The sequence below is a fragment of the Periplaneta americana genome, chromosome 16 (genome assembly GCF_040183065.1).
Source record: "Periplaneta americana isolate PAMFEO1 chromosome 16, P.americana_PAMFEO1_priV1, whole genome shotgun sequence".
NCBI classification, from domain to species: domain Eukaryota; kingdom Metazoa; phylum Arthropoda; class Insecta; order Blattodea; family Blattidae; genus Periplaneta; species Periplaneta americana.
The window spans coordinates 78,773,329-78,795,793 of record NC_091132.1 but is presented as its reverse complement, the minus strand read 5'-3'; the positions used below and the strand labels follow the sequence as shown (position 1 = coordinate 78,795,793).

Genomic DNA, 22,465 nt, shown 5'->3' with positions numbered 1-22,465 from the left:
TTTACATTCTTCATTGGCATATCCATGCAAAATCATGCCAATTCAAAGAGAGAAGCTTGACGATGTACGCACACTAATGCGTTACATACCACATGAATATCAAGAATTTTACAACAATATTTTTCAGTGGCCTATTGTGAAAAAATACATTCATTTACATGCTGAACTTATGTATTAAGTACACAGTAGGCCTATGCATATATTATATCCCTAATTTGACAAATAAACTTTGGTTGAACTGAAATTATTATACTACAATCTTTAATTCCTTGCAGAAGCAGCATATATCAAGCTAATATATATTGATTTATTTAATTAACAATTCATTAGATTCCAATACATTTGGTATAAAACGACACATCTACTAGGCTTCTGTCTGAAGAAGTCAGTATTATAACCAATGATGTGGTCTACCACCAGTAATACCGTTTTTTGTGTATACTGAAAAATGTAGTTTTTATGACATGTGCTGTTTCTGCAGTCCCCGATTCAGTTGCTTCGTGCAGATTTTTTTTTTTTCAATTTTTAACTACATTTTTCTTACGCATTTATCACAATTGTTATAAATCACGTCATTCTTGTACATTCTTTAAGACTGTACATTAGGATGCAAAATTGACGTGTAAAAGTCGTGTGATCTCTACCATTTGTTGTGATAAGCGTGCAAGAATAATTAAATTTTTAGTTAAGAATTTAAGAAAAAAATGTACAAAGCAACTAAGGAATTAAGAACACATGTTTAGCTTCAGAATACTAGCCAATTAAAGAAATTATACTTCTGAGTAGTTCGTTTCCCTGTTTGTAAAATTCTTTTACCCTTAAAACTAAAGAAAAATGTATTTTTTAACAAATTCAAATTAGTATAACTCCTGCAAATATTGAGAATAGGACACTTGTGTATATGGCAGTTTTTGCTTAAAATCTCTTTCAGAAATAAGCTCCGTAAGTGACGGTAACTCTTCATGAATCACCCTCTATACATTTTACGGACCGGTAGGCCTACTGAGAAAGACGAAAATTATGGAAAAGTTATTACAGTAATAAGTATATACCAAAATAGGGGTGCAAAATATATGCACAGTACCAGTCGCCACTGTTACTAGTACAACAGCTCTGTTTACGTTCGCGCGCCCGACCCTACCTTACGTTGAGTCAATGCCAGGGACATGAAGCAGTCAGGAGACTAGTAACCACCCCCTCTGTATTCGTTCGCGCCTTGGGAGCATGAGTTTGACAGGCATGTACTAAGGTGTATACTTAGCGAGACTATCGTGAATTGAGATCAATACAATTCTAAATATTTACAAAGACAACAGCAGTTAATACATAGCAGTGGTTTTCATGCAATGTTATTATCTGATTGCCTTACCAGTTGCATATACTACTGCAGACTATTTTAAAAATAATATTCTATAATTAGAATTAAAATATCTATATTTTCAAAAGACAGACAATAATCATGTACCTCTTACACTTCAACTTACTTGATGATCAGTTTTATATTCCATCATGCATAATATGCTTTAGTTCATCAATATAGGCCTACAGATAAATTATTATAAAATTTATGCACTGAAATTAATTTAACCAACTCGTGTGGTAAATATGGCTTTCTTACCTCACTAGTTCTTCTTAATGCACGATTAAGACTCTGGATATATAACACACATTAAACAATAAACCAAATCTACGAAAATGTTTTTTTTTTTTTTGGGAGGAGGGGGATTTGTATTGGTACAAAATTAATTGAGACATTTAAAAGAAAATTCAGGTATTAAATATTACTGAAAAAGAGTCATCAACAGAACTGGCTCTGCAACCCATTGTGGTCCCTAAACTACAGCAGCAAATTTCGCTATCGTTCCTTACCGCGAGGATCTTCCAATTCCTGCAGTCTTCAGGTCGTTTCCTATTCCAGTTTTCCATCTGACAGCAAACATTCTCATGGGGGCAGATAAAAAAGTTAAATTTTTTTTCTCCCACCATGTTAATAATGTCAAAAGAAGTGCTTATACAGATATTGGCCACTCGATCGCAATTACGAGGGCCGTAAAGTAATAAGTTCGCCAGGGGCCGTTAACAGAAAGAAAACACAATTTCATTGGACAAATTTATTGGAAAAGGCACAGCAATTGAAGGGTTGATAGGAAAAACAACCCATGTAAAAAAACACTTTTTTCAGGGGAGCGAAAAAACATTATATCTCGTTATGTAAAAAGGATAAGAAACTTAAAGTATAGGTATAAATACCCCAATGCTTTATAAATATATTGCTTGTATTTTAAGCATACACAGACGCCACATGATTTTAGCTTTCCATTAGTACCAATATCTCATTTTCGGCTAAAACTGACATGGGTTGTTTTTCCTATCAACCCTTCAATTGTTGAGATATTTTTCAACATATTCCCCACAGGAATTGAGACATTTGTCATGTCATGCGATCGACAGGTGCAGATGACTGTCAAACGCTGGTTCTGATCCCAGACGCCTGACTTCTGCGTCACAAGGATACAAAAATTGATCCCATGGTATGGAAATGTCTCAATTTCAGTGGGTAATATGTTGGCAAATAGCGCAACAATTGCTGTATCTGTTTCAATAAATCTTTCCATGCAATTGTGCTTTTTTCTGTAAACGGCCCCAGGGAAAATCACTTTTTGGACGGCCTCGAAATTGCGGTCGAGTGGCCAAAAATTTTTATAAGCACTTATTTTGACATTATTAACATGGTGGAAGAAAAAAAATTAACTTTTTTATCTGCCCCCATCAGAATGTTGTGAGCTTAGGTCTGCTACTTATTTGCTGACCACCAGGATTTCTATTTAGTAGGCCTATTTCTTGCATCCTTTGTCATCCATCTGTCCTACATGAACCGCATATTTCAGTTTGTTTAGTTTAATAATGTTGATTTTGTAGGAGTCCCCCATGATTTCACGGAGTTCTTTATTAAGATTGGAAAATGAGTGCTAGCAGAAATAAATGGTTATCATGTTTAAGCACAATGGATGATGACTTTATTCCGAAACACATATTATGCTATGAACTAAAAGAGAAGAAACTATATAGCTCTAGGACGATTTAAGAAGCGAAGATGCATCAGCAAACAAATTAATTGAAAAGAAAAACATATCTCAGACTAGTTACTTGAGGTTGATGATATTGATATGCAACAATTACTTCAGTTCATTTTTAATTGAGTAATATAGAAATATAATTACGTGGGGAAATAAAAAACTCTTAAATATAGAAGTGGACAGTTATTGGACAATTCAGTAGCATTAATAGCATTACTTCAAAACACACTATACGCGGAATATGTCATAACAACAGATTCTTATGCCTAGTCTCTCAGTTTTTTTTATACAGTTGAAAGTCTTGCTCCAGTTATTTCTTTGTGATCTGATAACAAAAGACGAACTATGATCCGATAACAAAAGACGAACGACTCTGTCGCGACGCGTTGTTTCTTTCTATAACAATGATGAAATAATAGTGGAGAAGAACTGAAGTAATTCGAGGAAATCTGCCTTTTTTCCTTGTCTCTCTGGCTGGAACGAACCTCACATAGTCCTAATTACAAATACCTATACTCAGTCTTCCAATAATCCAACCGATCAACCGACGATTCAATCGACCGATCCACCCTTAAACCAAAAATCCGACGTTCAACTATCAGTAATTCTTACTTACAGAACTAATATCAAACTTTACATTTAGATATCATTAACATTCAGACCCACGGAGGACCAATAACGATGTATTTTTACAGAGCGTTCGTCAGGAAACTTGACTTCATACAGGTAAATTCCGGCGGCCTTTTACTACCATAGATCAAACGCAACTGACAACTTTTGTATCCCTGTGTCGTAGAAGTCTGCCGCCTCAGATCGGAACCAGTGTGTGACAGCGGTCTGCAACTCTCTGTTGATTCCACGGTTTGACAAATGTCTCAATTTCGGTGGGAAATATGTTGAAAAATAGCACAAAAATTGCTGTATCTGTTCCAATAGACCTTTCCATTAAATTGTGTATTCTTTCTGTAAACGGCCTCAGGTGAACTTACTTTCTGGACGGCCTTCGTAATTGCGCTCGAGTGGCCAAAATTTATATAAGCACTTGTTTTGACATTATTAACATGGTAGAAGAAAAAAAAATAACTTTTTTATCTGCCCCCATAAAAATGTTTGCTTGTAAGAGAAATCTGTTTCCAGAAGTATAACCGTTGTATTGCATTGTATTGTATTTATTAACATTCCATGGTATTCATACATTGCTTACAGCTAGAATATGTAACAAGTCAAAAAACTTAATACTATTATAAAATCTTAATTACCTTTCGTCTCGTTTCTCTTATCTATACTCTAACCACGACGTAAATACCAGATCACTTATCTGTGGCACGCTAAGTATACCTCTTCATAGAACATCTTGTTATTCATCATCTTTTACAATATCCACCTCGCGTCAATGGAATTCCTTGTCACAAAGTATTAGAGGCTGCAAGACAATAAACACCTTTAAGAACAGCTTAAAAGATAACCTTATTAGCATTTCACTCCAATCATACTGATTTAAACTATCACTGACTACATTGTTACTTTTTTCTTTAGACATCATCCTGATTGTGCTGTATTTTAATTGTCTCGTAATAATCTCTTTCTATTATCTAATATTATTTGAAATATATTAACATTCTATGTATTTTAGTTTAATTCTGCTACACAGTTTATTTCAGTGTTTAATTAATAGTTCATAGTATTTTGTTGTTTAATTTGTAAATAACTTTTGTATACATGTAACTCTCATCTAAATCAAATTGTTGGATTCTTTGTAAGTTCATGCATATGTATATACACTTTTTGCTGGTTGAGTGGAAGAGAAGGCCTTACGGCCTTAACTCTGCCAGCTAAAATAAATCATTATTATTATTATTATTATTATTATTATTATTATTATTATTATTATTATTATTAATTCATAATCAAGTCTAGATGAAATATATACAGATGAGATTTACAATATAGGCTAGTCTACTAGTACAACACAAAGTTTTAGTATCATTTCCGTGAAGTGTTATTGAATGTCATGAATTCACCTACAGAATAGAAGGCGTGAGAAATTAGGTACTTCAATTTGGCTCTAAATAATCTTATATTTTGAGTTTCATTTTTTATATCGATAGGGAGGCTGTTAAAAATTTTTACTGCCATATAACGCACTCCTTTTTGATAACACGATAGACTTGCCGATGGAGTATGCAAGTCATTTTTTTTGACGTGTATTTATGCTATGAACTGTTGAATTAGTTGCAAAGTTTTCACGATTACATACGAGGAAGATTATTAATAAAAAGATATACTAACAAGCCATGGGCATTATTTGTAGTTTTTTGAAAATAGTCCTACACGATTCCCTAGATTTGGCACCTACTATTATTCTAATTACTCTTTTTTGTAATAGAAATATATTGTTACTATCTGTGGAATTTCCCCAGAATATTATTCCAAAACTCATTACCGAGTGGAAGTATGCAAAGTATATTGTTTTTAAGGTTTACTAAGTTTACAGTATTACTCTCCTTTCTTTATGGCCTTTTTCATCCTCTTTCCTTCCCTTATTGCTTTTATTTTCTTCCTCTCATTAGTTTTTTTCTCTTTTCTATATCAACTGTAATCTCGAGATGAGGAAGTGTTCATATATTTAATTGTGTTATACGCTTTAGAGGCAAGTGCATATTTATAACTTAATTGTCTTGACGTGGAGTAGCATGACACAGAACTTTTATCTAAGACAATATAAGCCATTATACTTAAAAAGAGCAAACATTTATGCCCGAAGCGGGATTCTAATCCACGACCACACACTAAACACAACATCAAAGTCGCGCATTAGCAGTACATCACAGTCATTTTATAAAATTAAAATTCTTACGGAAGTGGACTCTAATGTGATTTAAAATAAAGTAACATGCTCAATTATTAACAGCCCTGTGGATAACACAGAGCTACAGGCCATGCAACGGCTCATCCAATCTCGTATAAATGGGCAGTGCTGGCTCAATTCGTAGCAGACCGAACGATAACGCATTAACTTTCAAGATAACATGGGTTATAGCCAGGGGAGAAGGAGGATTACCTCAGCCCAATCCTGTATACTTGGAAGTTTTATTGAATTATAACTAGAGACGGAACACTGCTGTGCCCCGAGAGGGATCCCCGCTTACCAGGTACCCTGACAGATGGGAGTGACCCAGTTTGCTTGAGGCATCTCATGCGCCAGGGGATGTGACTGAGCAAAGAATAATTAAATTACGCGACATGCTTCATCTTGGAAGCGATGCGAGAATCAAATGTTGTGGCTGTGATTGATAACAGAAGTGATGCATCGTGCAGGGTAATCCAATATAGGAATGGGAGTCGAGCTCAGAGCCTTAGCAACTTGTGACTCTTCAGGGTCAAGGACATAGCGCTCCGGTTATAGTAGCGCAGCCTTAGAGAAGGGGGCGTGATTTATGGCGCTATTTATCTTGTCAGGCGTCTCCAATAAGACGTCGTTTAATTGTTCATAAGTTAGGGGCTGTCCTCCTGCGTGGAGACTACCTTCTCATTTCGATGCAGTCTTGATGCTATGAAACAGTGCACCGTTGTTCTATACGCTGTCGGTCGGATTTCTGAGCATAACATACTTCAGCTTACAGTAGAAATCGAAATGACGTCCTTTCTCCTCTCATGCGCACCTTTCACCATGTAATATTGATATCGATAATATGGTCGTATTCCTTCTTCGTGATGTTGGAATTTCAACACAAATTTTGATTGTTAGATCTATGATTTTGATTACCAATAAATTATAAAAAAAAAATGCATTTATGATCTATGAATCCTTAAAACAAATACCCCAAAACTATTTAAAAGGACCTGTAAATATATATTTTATGTTGTAAAGTAATTGTTATAATGGATTCTTATATCAACCGTGAAGTGTATCATATTATGTATTTACTTATTTATGTATTTATTTACTTATTCTTGATTGATTGATTGGTTGATTTACTTATTTATTTCTATAATTATTTGAATTTTATTATTTTCCTTTTGACATTTTTATTTCATAGCGTAGTTCTTACCACTGTACGCATTGTATTCTTCACATAACATAATTAGGAACATTAAATCCAGATGTTTGAGATGGGCAGGGCATGTAGCACGTATGGGAGAATGTAGACATGCATATAGGGTGTTAGGTGGGAGGCCAGAGAGAATAATACCTTTGGGGAGGCCGAGACGTAGATGGGATAATAATACTAAAATGGATTGTAGGAAAATAGGGTTTTGTAATGTTTAAAATTTATACTAATAATAGTAATTGTTATAATGGATTCTTGTACCAACCTTGAAGTGCATCATATTATGTATTTACTTACTTTTGTATTTATTTACTTATTTTTTATTGAATGATTTGTTTAATTATTTATTTATATACTTATTTATTTACTCATTTATTGATTTAATCATTTATTGATTTGTTGTTTTCTTTATTTATGCATTATTGTATTTATTTATTTAATTATTTCACTTTGGGAGAGGAACAGAGGCTAAGAGTGTTCGAGAATGAGGTGCTTAGGAAAATATTTGGGGTCAAGAGGAATGAAGGCACAGGAAAATGGAGAAAGTTACACAATTGCACGCATTATATTCTTCACCTGACATAATTAAGAGTATTAAATTCAGACGTTTGAGATTGACGGGGCATGTAGCACGTATGGGCGAATCGAGAAATGTATATAAAGTATTACTTAGGAGGCCGGAGGGAAAAAGATCTTTGGGGAGACCGAGATATAGATAGGAGGATAATATAAAAATGGATTTGAAGGAGGTGGGATATGATGGTAGAGACTGGATTAATCTTGCTCAGGATAGGGACCGATGGCGGGCTTATGTGAGGGCGGCAATTAAACCTGGGGGTTCCTTAAAAGTCATTTGTAAAAAAGTAAATTTTACATAAATTATTTTACCTGTTGTAGTATCTATCAATTATTCTTAAATCATTTTCATTTTCACTCGGGCTACTGAAGTGTAGTATTAAAAAAAAGAGTTATGTACGCTTTCCAAAATTGAAATTTTGACAATTGTCAGCTAATGGAGCCTTATATATGGAATTACTCTTGCTCTCTGAATTAGTAGACCACCTTTTAGCCTGCAGACTATACTAACAGTGACTTTAGAAACATGGCCTTTTCTCTTCTAACTTTCACTTGTCCCTATCCCGAACACCCTTATTGAAATGATAGCTTGTGAGGTTGGGTGTCTGACTGTCACTATACAGACGAATATCTAGAATAGAGGAAGATATCCGGTATCTCTTCCAAAGAAGAAGGTCCCTTCACTAAACATTAAATTTTTCTCATGTTACAAGATTTTCGTGTTTAGTGAAAAATTATCTATGATGGCTAAGGACAGTTTTGGGAATCACCTGCTCAAATATATAAATTCGAGAGAACTGAATGGTTGTACCAATTGCTGTCATATAGCTATATAATTTTATGAATAAAAATATTACTGTGGAACGAATCGTGAAAATCAAGAAAAGTATTATTTAAAACCAACTTTGAATTAGTAAACTTTATTCAAAATTGTTAAATAAAGCAGAGGATCTTTATGTAAAAATATCGTACATTTCGAATTTATCTATCTGCCTAATAATCAGAGAAACAAGAGAAAGAGGGAATCTGCTTGTTGAATGCATTACAAAGAAGTTTTCTTCAATACTGGAATAGCTCTTGGTAACGTATTCAATAGAAGGTTCCCCCTTTCACTGCCTTCTCTGATGACAGAGACGATTATACAGCTCATAAATTTGAATGCATCCACATCTGCAATATGATGCGAATGCCTAGAAAGCTCGCACATCTTTTCAGACGGAGAAGTTATCAAATCATAAGGTCCACAAGGTGTGTCTACAGACAGATGAACAGATGACATGATGAAATAACTTTTCGATATCAGTGATACTGAAATCATACTCATAACATCTAAAAATAAAATTTCTAGCTTCCCCATTGTATTTATTGTGATAATGATTATGGGTTTCTCATCCGTAAGCTTAACTTTGAAATACCCGTCATTTCGGAACCATCAGTCGAGGACTGGGAAGTCATCTACATAACTTGGCTAGCCTAATATCTGGGCATAATAATAAAAAAAAACGCCTCGAAGTGCTGATGTATCCAACCTGAGACGAAAAATGATACAGCATAGTGAACAAGAATATACTATAACAGGTATAAAGATAAAATTGTGAGCTTTCTGTCTCATATGGAAGAACGGAGAAAAATTCTCTCTCTGCAGCACGGGACTCGAACCCGGGTTTCCAGCTTTACGTGCTGGCGCTTTATCCACTAAGCCACACCGGATTAAAATTTCAATGCCGGATTGAATCTGTCTCATTTTAAGCTTTGCCTACTGTGTTCCCCTTTGTTGACCTACCCTCGTGTACCGTGTCACAGTATGTGTGACAGTAGCCCCAATGTCCAACCACAAGTACAGAGATGCACTCGTTATGAGTGACTAAGTGGCCGGGGTCCGACGGAACATGGCGCCGTCTTGACTCACAAAGTGATTACTTACGCTTTATCATATTACTATGATGTACCGAAGTACATAAGGAGTTTCAGTGTAGTAATTCTGCATTTCCATATGGTGAAGAATCGGTAGAATGGAGAAAAATTCTCTCCGGCACAGGGACTCGAACATAGTAGTATTACTGTCTTAGCCGGGAAAGATGGCGTAGGGAGTGAAGGGGTGGTCTGCACTGACTCAATCGAGTTATTAGCGCCCAGACCTAGTTTAGCAGGTCTCCCTACGCTTCTTCTTTCTTGTGGTGACTTATCGTAAGCTATCTTTCCAATGTGATTTCTATACATTCAGTCGACTATGTGTTACTTCCCCAGCCGTCTACGTTCTGCAGTCCAACTTTGGATCGCTTGTATTCCACACTGTTGCCTAATATCTACATTTATAATATGACCTCTTCTGTTATTTTTAACAAATCTCCGCAATATCTTCATTTTACATAACTCTATAATTTGTTAAGTATTTTCGATGTCTAGTGTGGTTTCTGTAGCACAAGTCATAATCGGTCTGACAATACTTTCATAAATGCACCATTTCACATGTCTGTCAAGATGTTTGTTGTACGAACTTATTTCATTTAAGAACCCAGACATTTTATTTTATTTTGCTGCTTTACATAATATTATTCATTCCTTTAAGTTTCCATAACTTGACATCTTACCTCCAAGGTATTTAAAGCTGAATACTTGTTCGATAACTTGGGTGGGTACCGACTGCTCGCAAAAGGGTCAATTTTTGCCCAACTGCGCCTGAGCGACTGAAATGTGAACAGGTCAACTGCGCGCGAGATTATTAACAACAACATTAATAGATTTTTATTCTACGTTTCCTCCAGAAATTTGAGCTTCTGATACTATCACACCAGAAAGAACAACTAATGCTTGTAAGGCACTTAACTTTAACAGTGCACATCCACATACATAAAACTTTCTTGATGCTTTCATTCAAATGCAGATAAGCACTTATATCAAAATGAATGATGCAGGTACTTATAAATCTAAATCTGCCTGGGAAAAGCGTAGGCGGTATATAGAGGAATTGATTTTAAAATACTGGCAAGGAATTATCTCACGATTGCATTTCCTAAAAAGTGTTTGTTATTATTACAAGAAAACCACATAATTTAAGTGCATATTTTAACTTCTTGATAAATGACCTATACTAATTTCGTCATGCACATTACACTGCATTTTAACCATACCTATGAATGGCAAATAGGCTAGTATTCATAGAGAGTCCTAAGTCTCCAAAATTTGGGAAAGAAAATGCAGGAATAAACGACGCGCGCAGTTGACCTATACCTAAAATTGACCGCCGCGCGCAGTCGGGCGCTTTAAAACAGGTAGAAATTTATCTTGCGCGCAGTCGGGATCCTCCGAATAACTTTATTTTGAATTTACAGCTTACGTCTTAAAGGTTCTCTATTTATCATAGTTTTTGGTATTGAAACGTCCATTTGTGAGATTTTGCACACTGCAAAAGGTATGCAATAGCCTTCGGAGATTTTCTTCCTGTTCTGCAACGATGACTTCATTGTCTGCAAAACGCGTTATTTTACTTTACTATTTTGTGTTATAAATCCCTTTTTCCTCTTTGTGGACTGGAAGTTTTCATTCATTGAAATATTAGTATATGATATATCTTTTCTAATGAAAAATTAAAAGCTCAAATATAGACCTAGGTATATTACCTGGCATGAAAAAAGGACGAAAGTCTCCTAATGTAACAAAATCTCAAAAATTGAAAATAAAGAGGCACAATACAAAGGATGCGTCTCTCTTTCTATGAAGGGATCATATGAAAAGTACACTAGTATTTCAGTCAGTCGTGTCCAACTTCTTTGATGTCCTTATTCCGAGCAAGAACGTTGCATCAGACAAGTGCACCTCTATTTCCGGTCTCATCCAGCTAATTGCGCAGAACCTTTCAGCTGATTGACTCGGCCTCCGCAGAGATTCTCCGTCGTCATTCCAAGGTTCGTGCATTGTCGCTTTTCCTCTCGTAATGTCCGAGCGTGGGCTGGTATCTGCACTGCAGTTAGGAACATCTAAGGTTGATCTGCGCTACATTTCTTTAAAATAGACCCAAATACGGGTTAATGATTTCCCAATAGGCACTTTACTACCCCTCTGTTGAAACCTACAACATTTCTGAGATGTAAATTTGTCGTCAATTATCTCGCACTTCCTGTGCTTATCAAGTATGAATCCAAGTGTTGTTTCTCAAATCAGTACTAAGATTATGCATTTTCGAAATAAAATTATAGCTACTTCAAAAGAGGGAACTAAGACTACTACATTAGTCTCTCCCAACTAATGTATGTATGTGTGTATGTAGGGTAGGGTGGAGTTAGTTAAATCAAGGGGCTAGTAGGATCAATTTAAGCATTTGGCCTACTGCGCACAAACTGTTGCACATACAGGCAGCCATTACTATTGAGAACTTGTACAGATCAGTTGGCCGTGTTTTTCAAGCGTTTTTAACTCATTACATACATTTTTCAAGCTTCAGGAGAACTTCAAAGACATTTAGGTAAGCGCCATTTGCTTTGTTTTTAATGCCATACAATCTTCAAACGTTAGTAAATAAGGCTTAGTGTTAAAATTATGTAGTTATTCCGTATAACCTATCTGTTGTCAAGTAACATACTACTCCATTCGTTCTTTTACGGTACAACTAGCGCATTCTGTTGCGAAACGTAGGAACTACGTGAGTTATATGTAAATCCAAAGGATGGGGTTAGTTGAATCATTTTTACTGAGGCTACTTGAATCATATGAAAAATATGATAAAGAAAAATGTAAACAGACAAAAGCAAGCTAATTCTCATCTGACATCCTCTGAAAATATTGAGAAAACCAGAGCGAAGAGAAAGTTACAATTAGAGAAGAGCACACCTGTTAAGGAATCAAGAAACCAATCCACAAAAGGCAAGAAGATAGTTTGCAAAAAAAAAAAAAAAGTAAACATAAGCAGTTCAGGTGAAGAATCATCACAAGAAACGACTGAAGATGACAGTGAACCATGTGGTTTTTGCAGGGTCAATTATTTTGATAAGAATTCGTTCACAAAAGGTGACTGGATAAGATGCCAGTCATGCAAAACCTGATACCATGAAATGTGCGTAGGAGCAGCCGGACGAAAACAATTTACTTGTGGAAAATGTGTTTAGTTCGCCTATATATAAGTAGTTACATGTTCTGAGTTTATAATATTTTTATATTATTATGATTTTATTAGTTTATAACATTGTGGGTTTGCATTTCAGTACAGTGTTGCAACAAAACATGTAATCCAAATAGTCCCACTAGTGATCCAAATTACCCCACCTTTTGTGAAAAATCAATGTTTCGACATGTTCTACCATATCTTGTTTATCTTGGAATATACTCGCGTATGAAAACTAAATTTGCTATTTCCTAATAGAAAACACCTCACTGCAATGTAAAATGATGTTCCAATTTTGAAAATGGGAATTCTATAGCTGTGAATCGAGACTGAAGTAAAATTGATTCAAGTAGCCCCACCCTACGTATGCATGTATGTATGTATGTATGTATGTATGTATGTATGTATGTATGTATGTATGTATGTATGTATGCCTACCCACTTCACTTTACGTGATTCGGGTTCCGCATATAGCGGATGAATGGCAGGACTCTGACCCATTTTCTAGTTGTGCATCACTTCTGCGGGTCATGTTGTACCTGGTGTGTATCTGTTGAGAGTTATTGTCGTGTACTAGGGTGAGTGTATATGTAAGTGTTATGTAGAGAATGGGTGAGGATGATGATGAAAGTGTGAAAGGGAGAAGGGGAAACTCGCTGCCGGCACGTAGCCTACTCCTATCGAATAGCACCGAGGGGGCCTCCAGGCTTAACGTCCCCATCCGACGGACGAATCACTATCAACAGTGATATAATTATGCCTTCTCTTCATATGCACTGCGGAGAGATTTGGGATTTAACCCAGGAATATTGGTGCACAATTTAGTGATTAGAAGTTGTGCACCGCCATCTCTCCTAGCCCCGAGGTAGAAATTTTACATGGCCGGCTAATCTGGAGGTAGACACGCTACCACAGAGCGAACTCGGCGAACCTCCCGACTAATGTTATAGTATGTAAAATTCTCAAACAATCTATTGTAGCTCAGGCAGTAGTGCGTTTGCTTGCTCATCCGGATGTCAGGTAATCTATGACAAATTGTACACATAAACTCGCCAAATATCATCTCATAATAATCTATTCCAATAAATAACATAGTAATTGATACAGAGTCATTAATAACAAAAAAACTATTGCATCATTCGCGCATTATTATTTGATGGCAGAGTTTTCTCCAGATGGTGTTATAAATCGCCCTGAGAGCATGGCCCACAGGTTTCTGTGGCTATCGTGTAATAATTTAATAATAGCGAAATACATGTAATGAAAATAAGTTACATTTATGTCTTGACAATATCCTTGAACAGTTCCTGACAGTCGCCGATTTTGTGGTCACATTCCTGTCTGCGAATCAATCAATAAGATTTGACTTGAGGCTCTCATCCCAAGGAACCTCCTTATACAAGGCAAACTGAGTGACTCGTGAGCGGTGCTCCTCGCAGAACATTAACAATACTAAGTATAGTCTACTTCACCGGTGACTAAGTCTTACAAATTGCGTCATTTCTTTGCATTATTGGAGTGTCATTAACGGACACACAATGATATTATAATAAAATTATATACATTTACCTCGGTTACTAGGGAAATTTTTTATTTCATTTTTTTATTGGGTTATTTTACGACGCTGTATCAACATCTAGGTTATTTAGCGTCTGAATGAAATGAAGCTGATAATGCCGGTGAAATGAGTCCGGGGTCCACCACCGAAAGTTACCCAGCATTTGCTCATATTGGGTTGACGGAAAACCCCGGAAAAAATCTCAACCAGGTAACTTGCCCCGACCGGGCCACCTGATTTCGCGGCCAGAAGTGCTGACCGTTACTCCACAGGTGTGGACGGTTACTAGGGAAAGAATGAGATAATTTATATCCTTTTACTGTAAAGAAAATAATAAAATCCAAGTGGTTTTTCTTTCAATAAATACCCCATGATCACATACAGATCGCGGAGACCAATGCAGTTCTTCTTGGCACTTTTACAAATCGTTATTGTTTTTTAAAGACAATTTTGAAGTGCAGAATGAGCTCAGTTACACTGACTGCAGATACAAACAAGCATCGATTTGATTACCCTGAGTTTCTACCAAGGACCAGCTAGGCTACGAGCGACGAGCTCGGTAACCAGCCAGGCTTCGTCTTGTACATACCCTTAGGTCTGAAGATAGACTACAACATCGATACAACAGTTTTAATTATAAGAAACAACGAAAGACAAATGTGTTAAGTGTACATGATTCTTTGGAATTCTTTGTACTTACTGAACGAATTGGAGCGCTGCGTGTGTGCGGCGGACGCGGGAACTAGTGAGTCCGTGTCCTGGTCCGAGTCGGCATCGTTGTCTCCAGGCAGCAGATCGCCTAGCGATGAGGCGTGTCGCAGCGCTGGCAGAGAGAAGCGGATCTCCTTCGTACTGCAACAATGACAACAATGTTCACTCTTAACTTGGCGAAGCTTCATTTCTCACACTAGTTTACTGTACTCCAACCAGGAGACGCAGCGCGGAAATGCTGTGAATGAATGTTGAAGTCATAAGATGTCATAAGGTCACACACGTGGGTACACATCTCCATTGGCTAACTCTCAAATCACAAACGATAATACTGATACACACATACTTAGGCTATACTACCCTAGTTACAAAACAAAATTAAATCACTGTTAATCTCCTGGTCTTTTTAACCCCTCCATACAGGAAATAACATATGCAGGAGAGCACATGTTTTTTAAACTGACGTTATGACGGAAGTATTATCTGTTTACTTCGCTCCAATAGATGACGCAATAGTAAGCACATTCCATTCACGTTTAATCTCCTGGTTGGAGAACAGTATTAAACCTTGTCGGACCGTAAAGAAAACAGCTATCGCAATGTCGATATTTTATATGTTGTACAATATTATAGTATTGTTAAATTTTAATTTTCCTATCATTTTTTCTATTGTTCTATTAAAATTATAGCATATAGCCTATTAACCTGTTGTATCCTATAGGATACATAGTCAATTTAAGGGTTAAGAGTGACTTGGGTAAATAATGAAGACAATAAATTACGTGCCGGTATGTTCTCTCATAATTTTTTTAGTTGGTTATATGGCGACGCTGTATCAACTATTAGGTTCTTTAACGTCGATGAAATTGGTGATAGGAAGATGGTATTTGGCGAGATGAGACCGAGGATTCGCCATAGATTACCTGGCATTCACCTTACGGTTGGGAAAATCTCGGAAAATACCGAACCAGGTAATCAGCTCAAGCGGGGATTGAACCCGCGCCCGAGCGCAACTTCAGACCGGCAGACAAGCGCCTTAACCGACTGAGCCACGCCGGTGGCTTTTTCATATGAATCACAGAATTATTGGGTGATATAACTCTGCAGATTTAGGGGGACAATAAAGTACATAAAAATTAACAAACAAAACACCTATTATGCGTTTTGTAATTAAGTGCATGGTTAATTAGAAAATGAAGCTGAAAATCTGCGTAGTTTGGCAACAGGGCATCGCCGGGTCACCTACGAAAACATATACGGACACTATTGAAATGACAGAGTTCCGTCCGTTAGTCATCGCGGTAGGGTTGTCAGTAGAGATGAACAACGATCGAGAAAGCAAGGTCAACAGCTCTCGCAAAGCCGAAAACCCGCACGACAATGTTGTATTATGTCGCGTCCTTGACGTAAAGACTGGTTGTGTTTCGAGACTCGATATGGATGACTCCTGAAGTCAAGCAGCCTTGAATCGCCACAGTTGTTTATACCTGACTGAACTTTTATCTACTTTGGCAACTGTTATATACGTATAAACAATCAAGTACCCTATTTGAAACATCTCTACATTTCAGTCTATAATAATCCGTTTCCCAGTCTTTATTTAATTACTAGGCCCTTATTAAAAGGCTAGGAATTTTCTTTTCATATGTTTAAGCTCAAGTGTGCAATCTCAAGTAAAAAGATATTAATGTTAAGTTTTATGTTTTTATAAATGCAAATTTAATTGAGAATTGCTTTTTTCTCTATTTATATAACCATACGTAATATAATATAATAGATAACTAAGATACTGTTCTGTGCTGTCCTTTTGTCTCATTTAAACATTTATAATGTTATTTATTTCAATGATGTATGTTATTCAAAGTTACGAAATCTTCCCACGCCGACCAAATGTTATTTCGAGAATGATGGGCGAGACTCGAAGCGCACAAGAATGACGAGACGAGTCTCGAAAAACAAATGTAACGAACACAGTGAGCGAGAGCTGCAGTTAGTTTTGTTCATCTCTAGTTGTCAGACTTCCTAAAAGCAGGAAATAACGATACGCGTTAATATCTATTTAATTTTCAAGAAAACCGTTCATTTTATTTAAAAACTGTAAAGGGATATATAATTCCTTATAAGTTTCTCTAACGATAAGAGTAAAAAAATCAGAATGGCATAGATAGTACTTATCGAGTAAAACATTTAGGGGAAAATCCCGGCCTAGGTGAATGGGATTTAAGTATGTTTAAATGCGATAGGAACCGGTGGCGGCAATGAACCACCGGGTTCTCTAAAAGCCATTTGTAAGCATTTACATATTTACTTGCTAACTTACTTCGATAATTATTTATTTACTGAACTTATGTACCCAAGTGCTCGGGCGCCCAAAGTGCAAAATACCCGCAGTGAGCACGTCCGGCACAGATGAATAAACTTTTAAACCTTGCATATTGCGCTTATTTCTACTCAACAATTTCTGTATGAATTGATTCGTCGTTATTGAATACGAAACATTCTGTTCAATGGACGAAAAACCTCTGTAAACAGACATCCAGAAAAATGGAACACTAAGCACCATCTTCTCGATATAAGGAGCGTAAAATGAAGTGTACTTTCATGATAAATCGCAATTTCTTTCACTATCATAATACGGTTTCTTTACATCTTGTATAATGAGAGTGGAGAGAAACTTGTTCAAACTTCAGAAACTCCACCTCTCTATCAGACTTCCAACATTTCTTCTCTCTTTGTGGTTTTCTTGTTAAAACGAGCGTAGAAAGACAACTTGAAGTCATTTTCGTGTGATAAGTTCGATTTATTTTCTCAACTACTGCAAAGTTTTGAATGTATTGTGTAATTTTTCTTCTTTTATTATTTTATATGTTCTTCAATAGAAAGAGGAAATTTGATTCCTTTACCGTAATTATGCTTTCCTATCTATCTAGTCAACTTTCACGATTCATAACCACACAGTAATGCTAGCAGAGACGGAATTTAATAAAATGTTAGTGGAAGAATTTCAATGCATGAGTTTTTGTAGAAGGAAAGGAAGGCTTTCTTAAATAAACTCTTTAATATCACTTTATTTTCATTTAAGTTTTGCAGAAAAATAAAATATAATAAAATTCTTAGAAAGTTTGGTTTAGTTTCTTACTTCAGACGTCAAGTAAAATAATGGTAGTGTAATAAGTCATAGCTCTTTTTCATGATTCGAAATTCCGCGTTGTTGTCAATAGGACTAAATGATGTTATTCAAATAAAGTCAGGACATTGGTAAAATAGCTAAAATTTGTTAAAATGAAGGTTTAAAAAATATGGAAACACCAAGACCACTTTTTCTTTAGCAAAAGAATGAGATTTATTTATGTAATAAGTAATTGGTATAGAATTCAAGTATTATCGATATTTAATACTTTATTCATAAATATTTTGTAACATTTCGGAAAATATATATTGACCTGGTTGTCCTTGATAACCAAAAGTCTAGATGATTTAGGTTTGGAGAACGAACAGGTCAAAGTGTGGGGCCTCCCCGATCAATCCAGCGGTCCTGAAATGTCTCCGCAATGTTCACGCACATTGCGGAGAAAATGTGCTGGTGTGCCATCATTCATGAACCACATCAGTAGTCTTTGATACTCCAGCAAGGTAGACAATACGTTAATAAGAAATTCCTGATAACGAGCCCCAATTAATCTCTGTGGTAGCACGTATGGCCCTTAATCTGTCGCCAAGAACGTCTGACCATAGGTTGATTGAGAATCGGTGCTGATGCCTTATTTCTTCAACTGCAAGGGAATTTTCATCAGCCCACACATGCTGATTACGAAAATTCACAACACCATCCTTGCGACGTATGAGTATTCATCAACTACGGTATGATCATCTGGTAGTCTGCTGTATTGTAGGACAGAAAAATGCATTGCCGTAAATGGACGTCACATTAAGCACCTCCTATGAAGAAGTGTTCAGATCTCAGAAAGTATGTGTTGTAGGACCCATGTTTATTAGACATTTTTTCTTGTTTTGATGCATTCTGTCACCTCCTAAAATATTAGATACTTTTTTTTAACACTCTGTATACGCACGAACTCAGGTTTGAATAACAGCATTCCTACAGCAGTGATTAAGGGACGGATACGTGTTTATCTTTTATTTAAATTAAAAAAAAAACCGTCCGTTTTATTTAAAAATTGCTTATCAGTTTCTCTAATGATGAGAGTAACAATCAGAATCGTACGGACAGTTACTGTCGAGTAAAATAGTGTTAAAATTTAGGGGAAAGTTGTATTATTCTTAGAAAAGTATTCATTTGTAGCTCATATATATTGTTTGTTGTACTATATCGTAAGAATAAGCTGCACAGTTATATTACTTTTACCCTGTATAATAATAATAATAATAATAATAATAATAATAATAATAATAATAATAATAAATTTGTATATCTGGCATTAGGCATTACTTGAAAAAGTTTAAGTGCTGTAAGTATTAAAGGCAGATTTTGTTATAAAGATATATCATTTTTTCAATAAAAAGTTTATTTGATTTCAATTTGCATTTAGTCTGCAGTATGCAAATAACTTCTAAAGCCACATTAATTCTTAGGAACACAATGCCGAAGAAAAACAAGACTTGTTGTTAAATATCCATTTCGATGTTCTCTTTTATTAGTATCTACTTCACACCGTAAAGTTAGAATTCTGTCCATATCTCTTTGATAGTTTGAATCCTCCCATAATGCCTTCGCTGTAGTTCTATTTTTAACGAAATAAAGCTCCCATTCCCGATCGCAGAGTTTTAAGCCTCGGCCTGCTCTAAATTTTATCTCCTCTTCGCGAGTGATTTATTGTAATTATTCGAAACTTCTCCTGCGCGCACGTTATCTACCTCTTTTATGAGCAGTCTTCTACATGCTCCACTTAATTCGTACCTAAACCCGATTCCTTGGTTTTCGTTATTTTATGTTACGTAGTGGAATGTAATCAGTTTTTCTGTAAATGGAGTTTAAAACTTCGTTTCAATTTATTTATTTTTTTTAAGAAAATTATTCCAGAGAGTTTAATATCTAGAGACAGAATACTTTACCAAAATGTGGCAGATGATTCAGAGAATCTAGATGAATGGTTCAGTGCGTCTTTTTTCCATTGTTTTGTATTTTATTGTATTGTTTTTATCGTTTTGTGAAAACCATATACGACATAACGGTCTTATCTAGAAGACAGGCAAGTATAGGTTTAGGGAAACACCTCGCATAGATAATTGAATGTCATAGAATAACACGTTTTAATAATTAATTAAAATACTAATTAGCCTATCACTGTCATGTAATAACATCCCAATCAATTTTAGGTCTTTATTAATCAAGAAACAAGTTACCCTCTGAAATATCAAGCAATATAGGCCAGCGTTTCTCAAACTTTTTTGAAGTGAGGACCACTTTTTTAAGTCAGAACAGTTCCGCGGACCACCTTACTCTTGTTCCCTTCGGAAGAAAATTTATAATTTTTGTAGCATATTTTAATACCTATACTTATATTTTAAATTAGAATTAATTAATTAAAATTAATTTAATTCAATTAATTTTATATTAGTAGGCCTATTAGCTAATAAAGTTAATGTTAATAGAAGAAAATTCATTTTCGTTTTTTTAATAACTCAAGGCTAATAGAATTTGGATAATCTTTAACTTATTAACTAATACAAAATAAATAAATGTTAGTACTCACGTTAATGAAATGAACGAGCCTGTCGATTCTTACACAGTTGTTCTAGGCCTAAATTTGAAAGACTAGATATTTTTTTAATGCCACTAGAATCATTGATATTAATATCTTCACACACAGCTTCTGAACTATTAGCAGTGCCTAAATGAAGCGTATCATCACGTTCCTTTCTTTTCAAAGATCCGGATCGAAGCCAGTTTTTCAGTATGTATAATGGGTAATTACTATTTAATAGAGACATAGACAACTACTAGCATGTACCACATAAGAAAGATTTAAAGTCATAAATACATGAAAAGGTTCGGTACTTTGGTCCTCTGCAATGAATTCGGTTGGTCACTGGCTGGGTTATACAGTAGGTGCAGCACCAGAAGTGCAGGAAAAAATGGCGAGAAACACCACGTTCATATTGCTTTAAATCCCTCTTTTGTTGCTGAGGGTATAGCGGGAAGTCGATAGACAGGTAGGGTAACAAATTTCATAAAATATCAGTACTGGGAGAAAAAGTGAAAGCGATTGCCATGTGTAATTTCCAATCTCTGAAATTTTCAGCTATAATGTAATACGCAATTCGTTTGAATTATATTTTTTCTTCTGTCATTTTTGAAGGACCACAAGGGCAGACCTCGAGGACCACAGGTGGTCCGCGGACCGTAGTTTGAGAAACGCTGATATAGGCTATTTGGAAAACAGTTATGCGTGGTGCACATCCGAAATACGTGTTTATATACGGAGTGAGTCAGAAGGAAAGATACATGGTTTGAGGGGTGATAATATTGGTGATTCTGAACAAAAACGTTTATATGAACAACTTCTCAAGCTTCATAACTTAACAACAATTTGTGACTTATGTTTACTGAAAATGACTGTAATAATGTGGAACTGACTTAAGAATCTCTCATTTCTTGTTATAATTAACTAAAGATACATTAAAAGACAGAACATCTCCCCGTCCGTCAACTTCAGTCTCTAGTAGAATTGATACATCATTTTTCATTTCACTATCTTTTATTATTATTCCTTCTTCATCAGCTAGAAGTTTTATTGTAACTTTCCTCTTCCTTGGTGATTTGGGAAGATGTCTCTTAAATCCATTGTTTAGCTTTTCCTACAGCTTGAAGTGATAATTTACTTGGACTGTCATGTGATTCCATTGAGTTTTTTTATTGCCTATCTTTGTTTTCTCTTTCCCTGTTAAATTTCTTAATTTGTTTTTCTCTTTTTAAGACACTTTCTACGTATATACGAATCTTCTTCCGAATTCTGGCTTCCCCTTAACAGGAAGTATGTTAATTTATGCTCAATCATACATATCCATATCCATATTTCATACCTTAGAACATGGCCATTCCTGAAAACTAAATGCATATTACCTTACACGTTATTATAAAACAAATAGTTACTCGAACGAATAATCAGCCCTCCCAAGAATAACTCAGTATTCAATACACTGCACTGCTGTGAGAATTTATATGTACTCTTTGCTTTCCACTGCTGATGACGTTGCTGATGTATAGTAAGAATTTCTTATGGTTCTTTCAAGGTGTTCAATTCTTGAATTTCTTTTCACTTTCCATATTCTTCGTTCATTACCAAGTGAGATACAGTATTTCATTATAAATCAGTGATAATTTTGAAATACTTTCATCAATCTTCAAATATCCAAATTCACAAGCAGTACA

At 35.6% G+C, this 22,465-nt stretch overlaps 1 protein-coding gene across 3 annotated transcripts in view; it reads right to left on the bottom strand.

Annotated features, from left to right (window-relative positions):
* LOC138716517 (synaptotagmin-15-like) overlaps positions 1-22,465 on the bottom strand; it is a 313,906-nt gene that overhangs the window by 89,950 nt on the left and 201,491 nt on the right. For all 3 annotated transcript variants that reach the window (XM_069849662.1, XM_069849664.1, XM_069849663.1), the window contains exon 3: positions 15,062-15,213. In XM_069849662.1, coding sequence (XP_069705763.1) covers positions 15,062-15,213 — 152 coding nt within the window. The remainder of the gene's footprint in view (positions 1-15,061; positions 15,214-22,465) is intronic.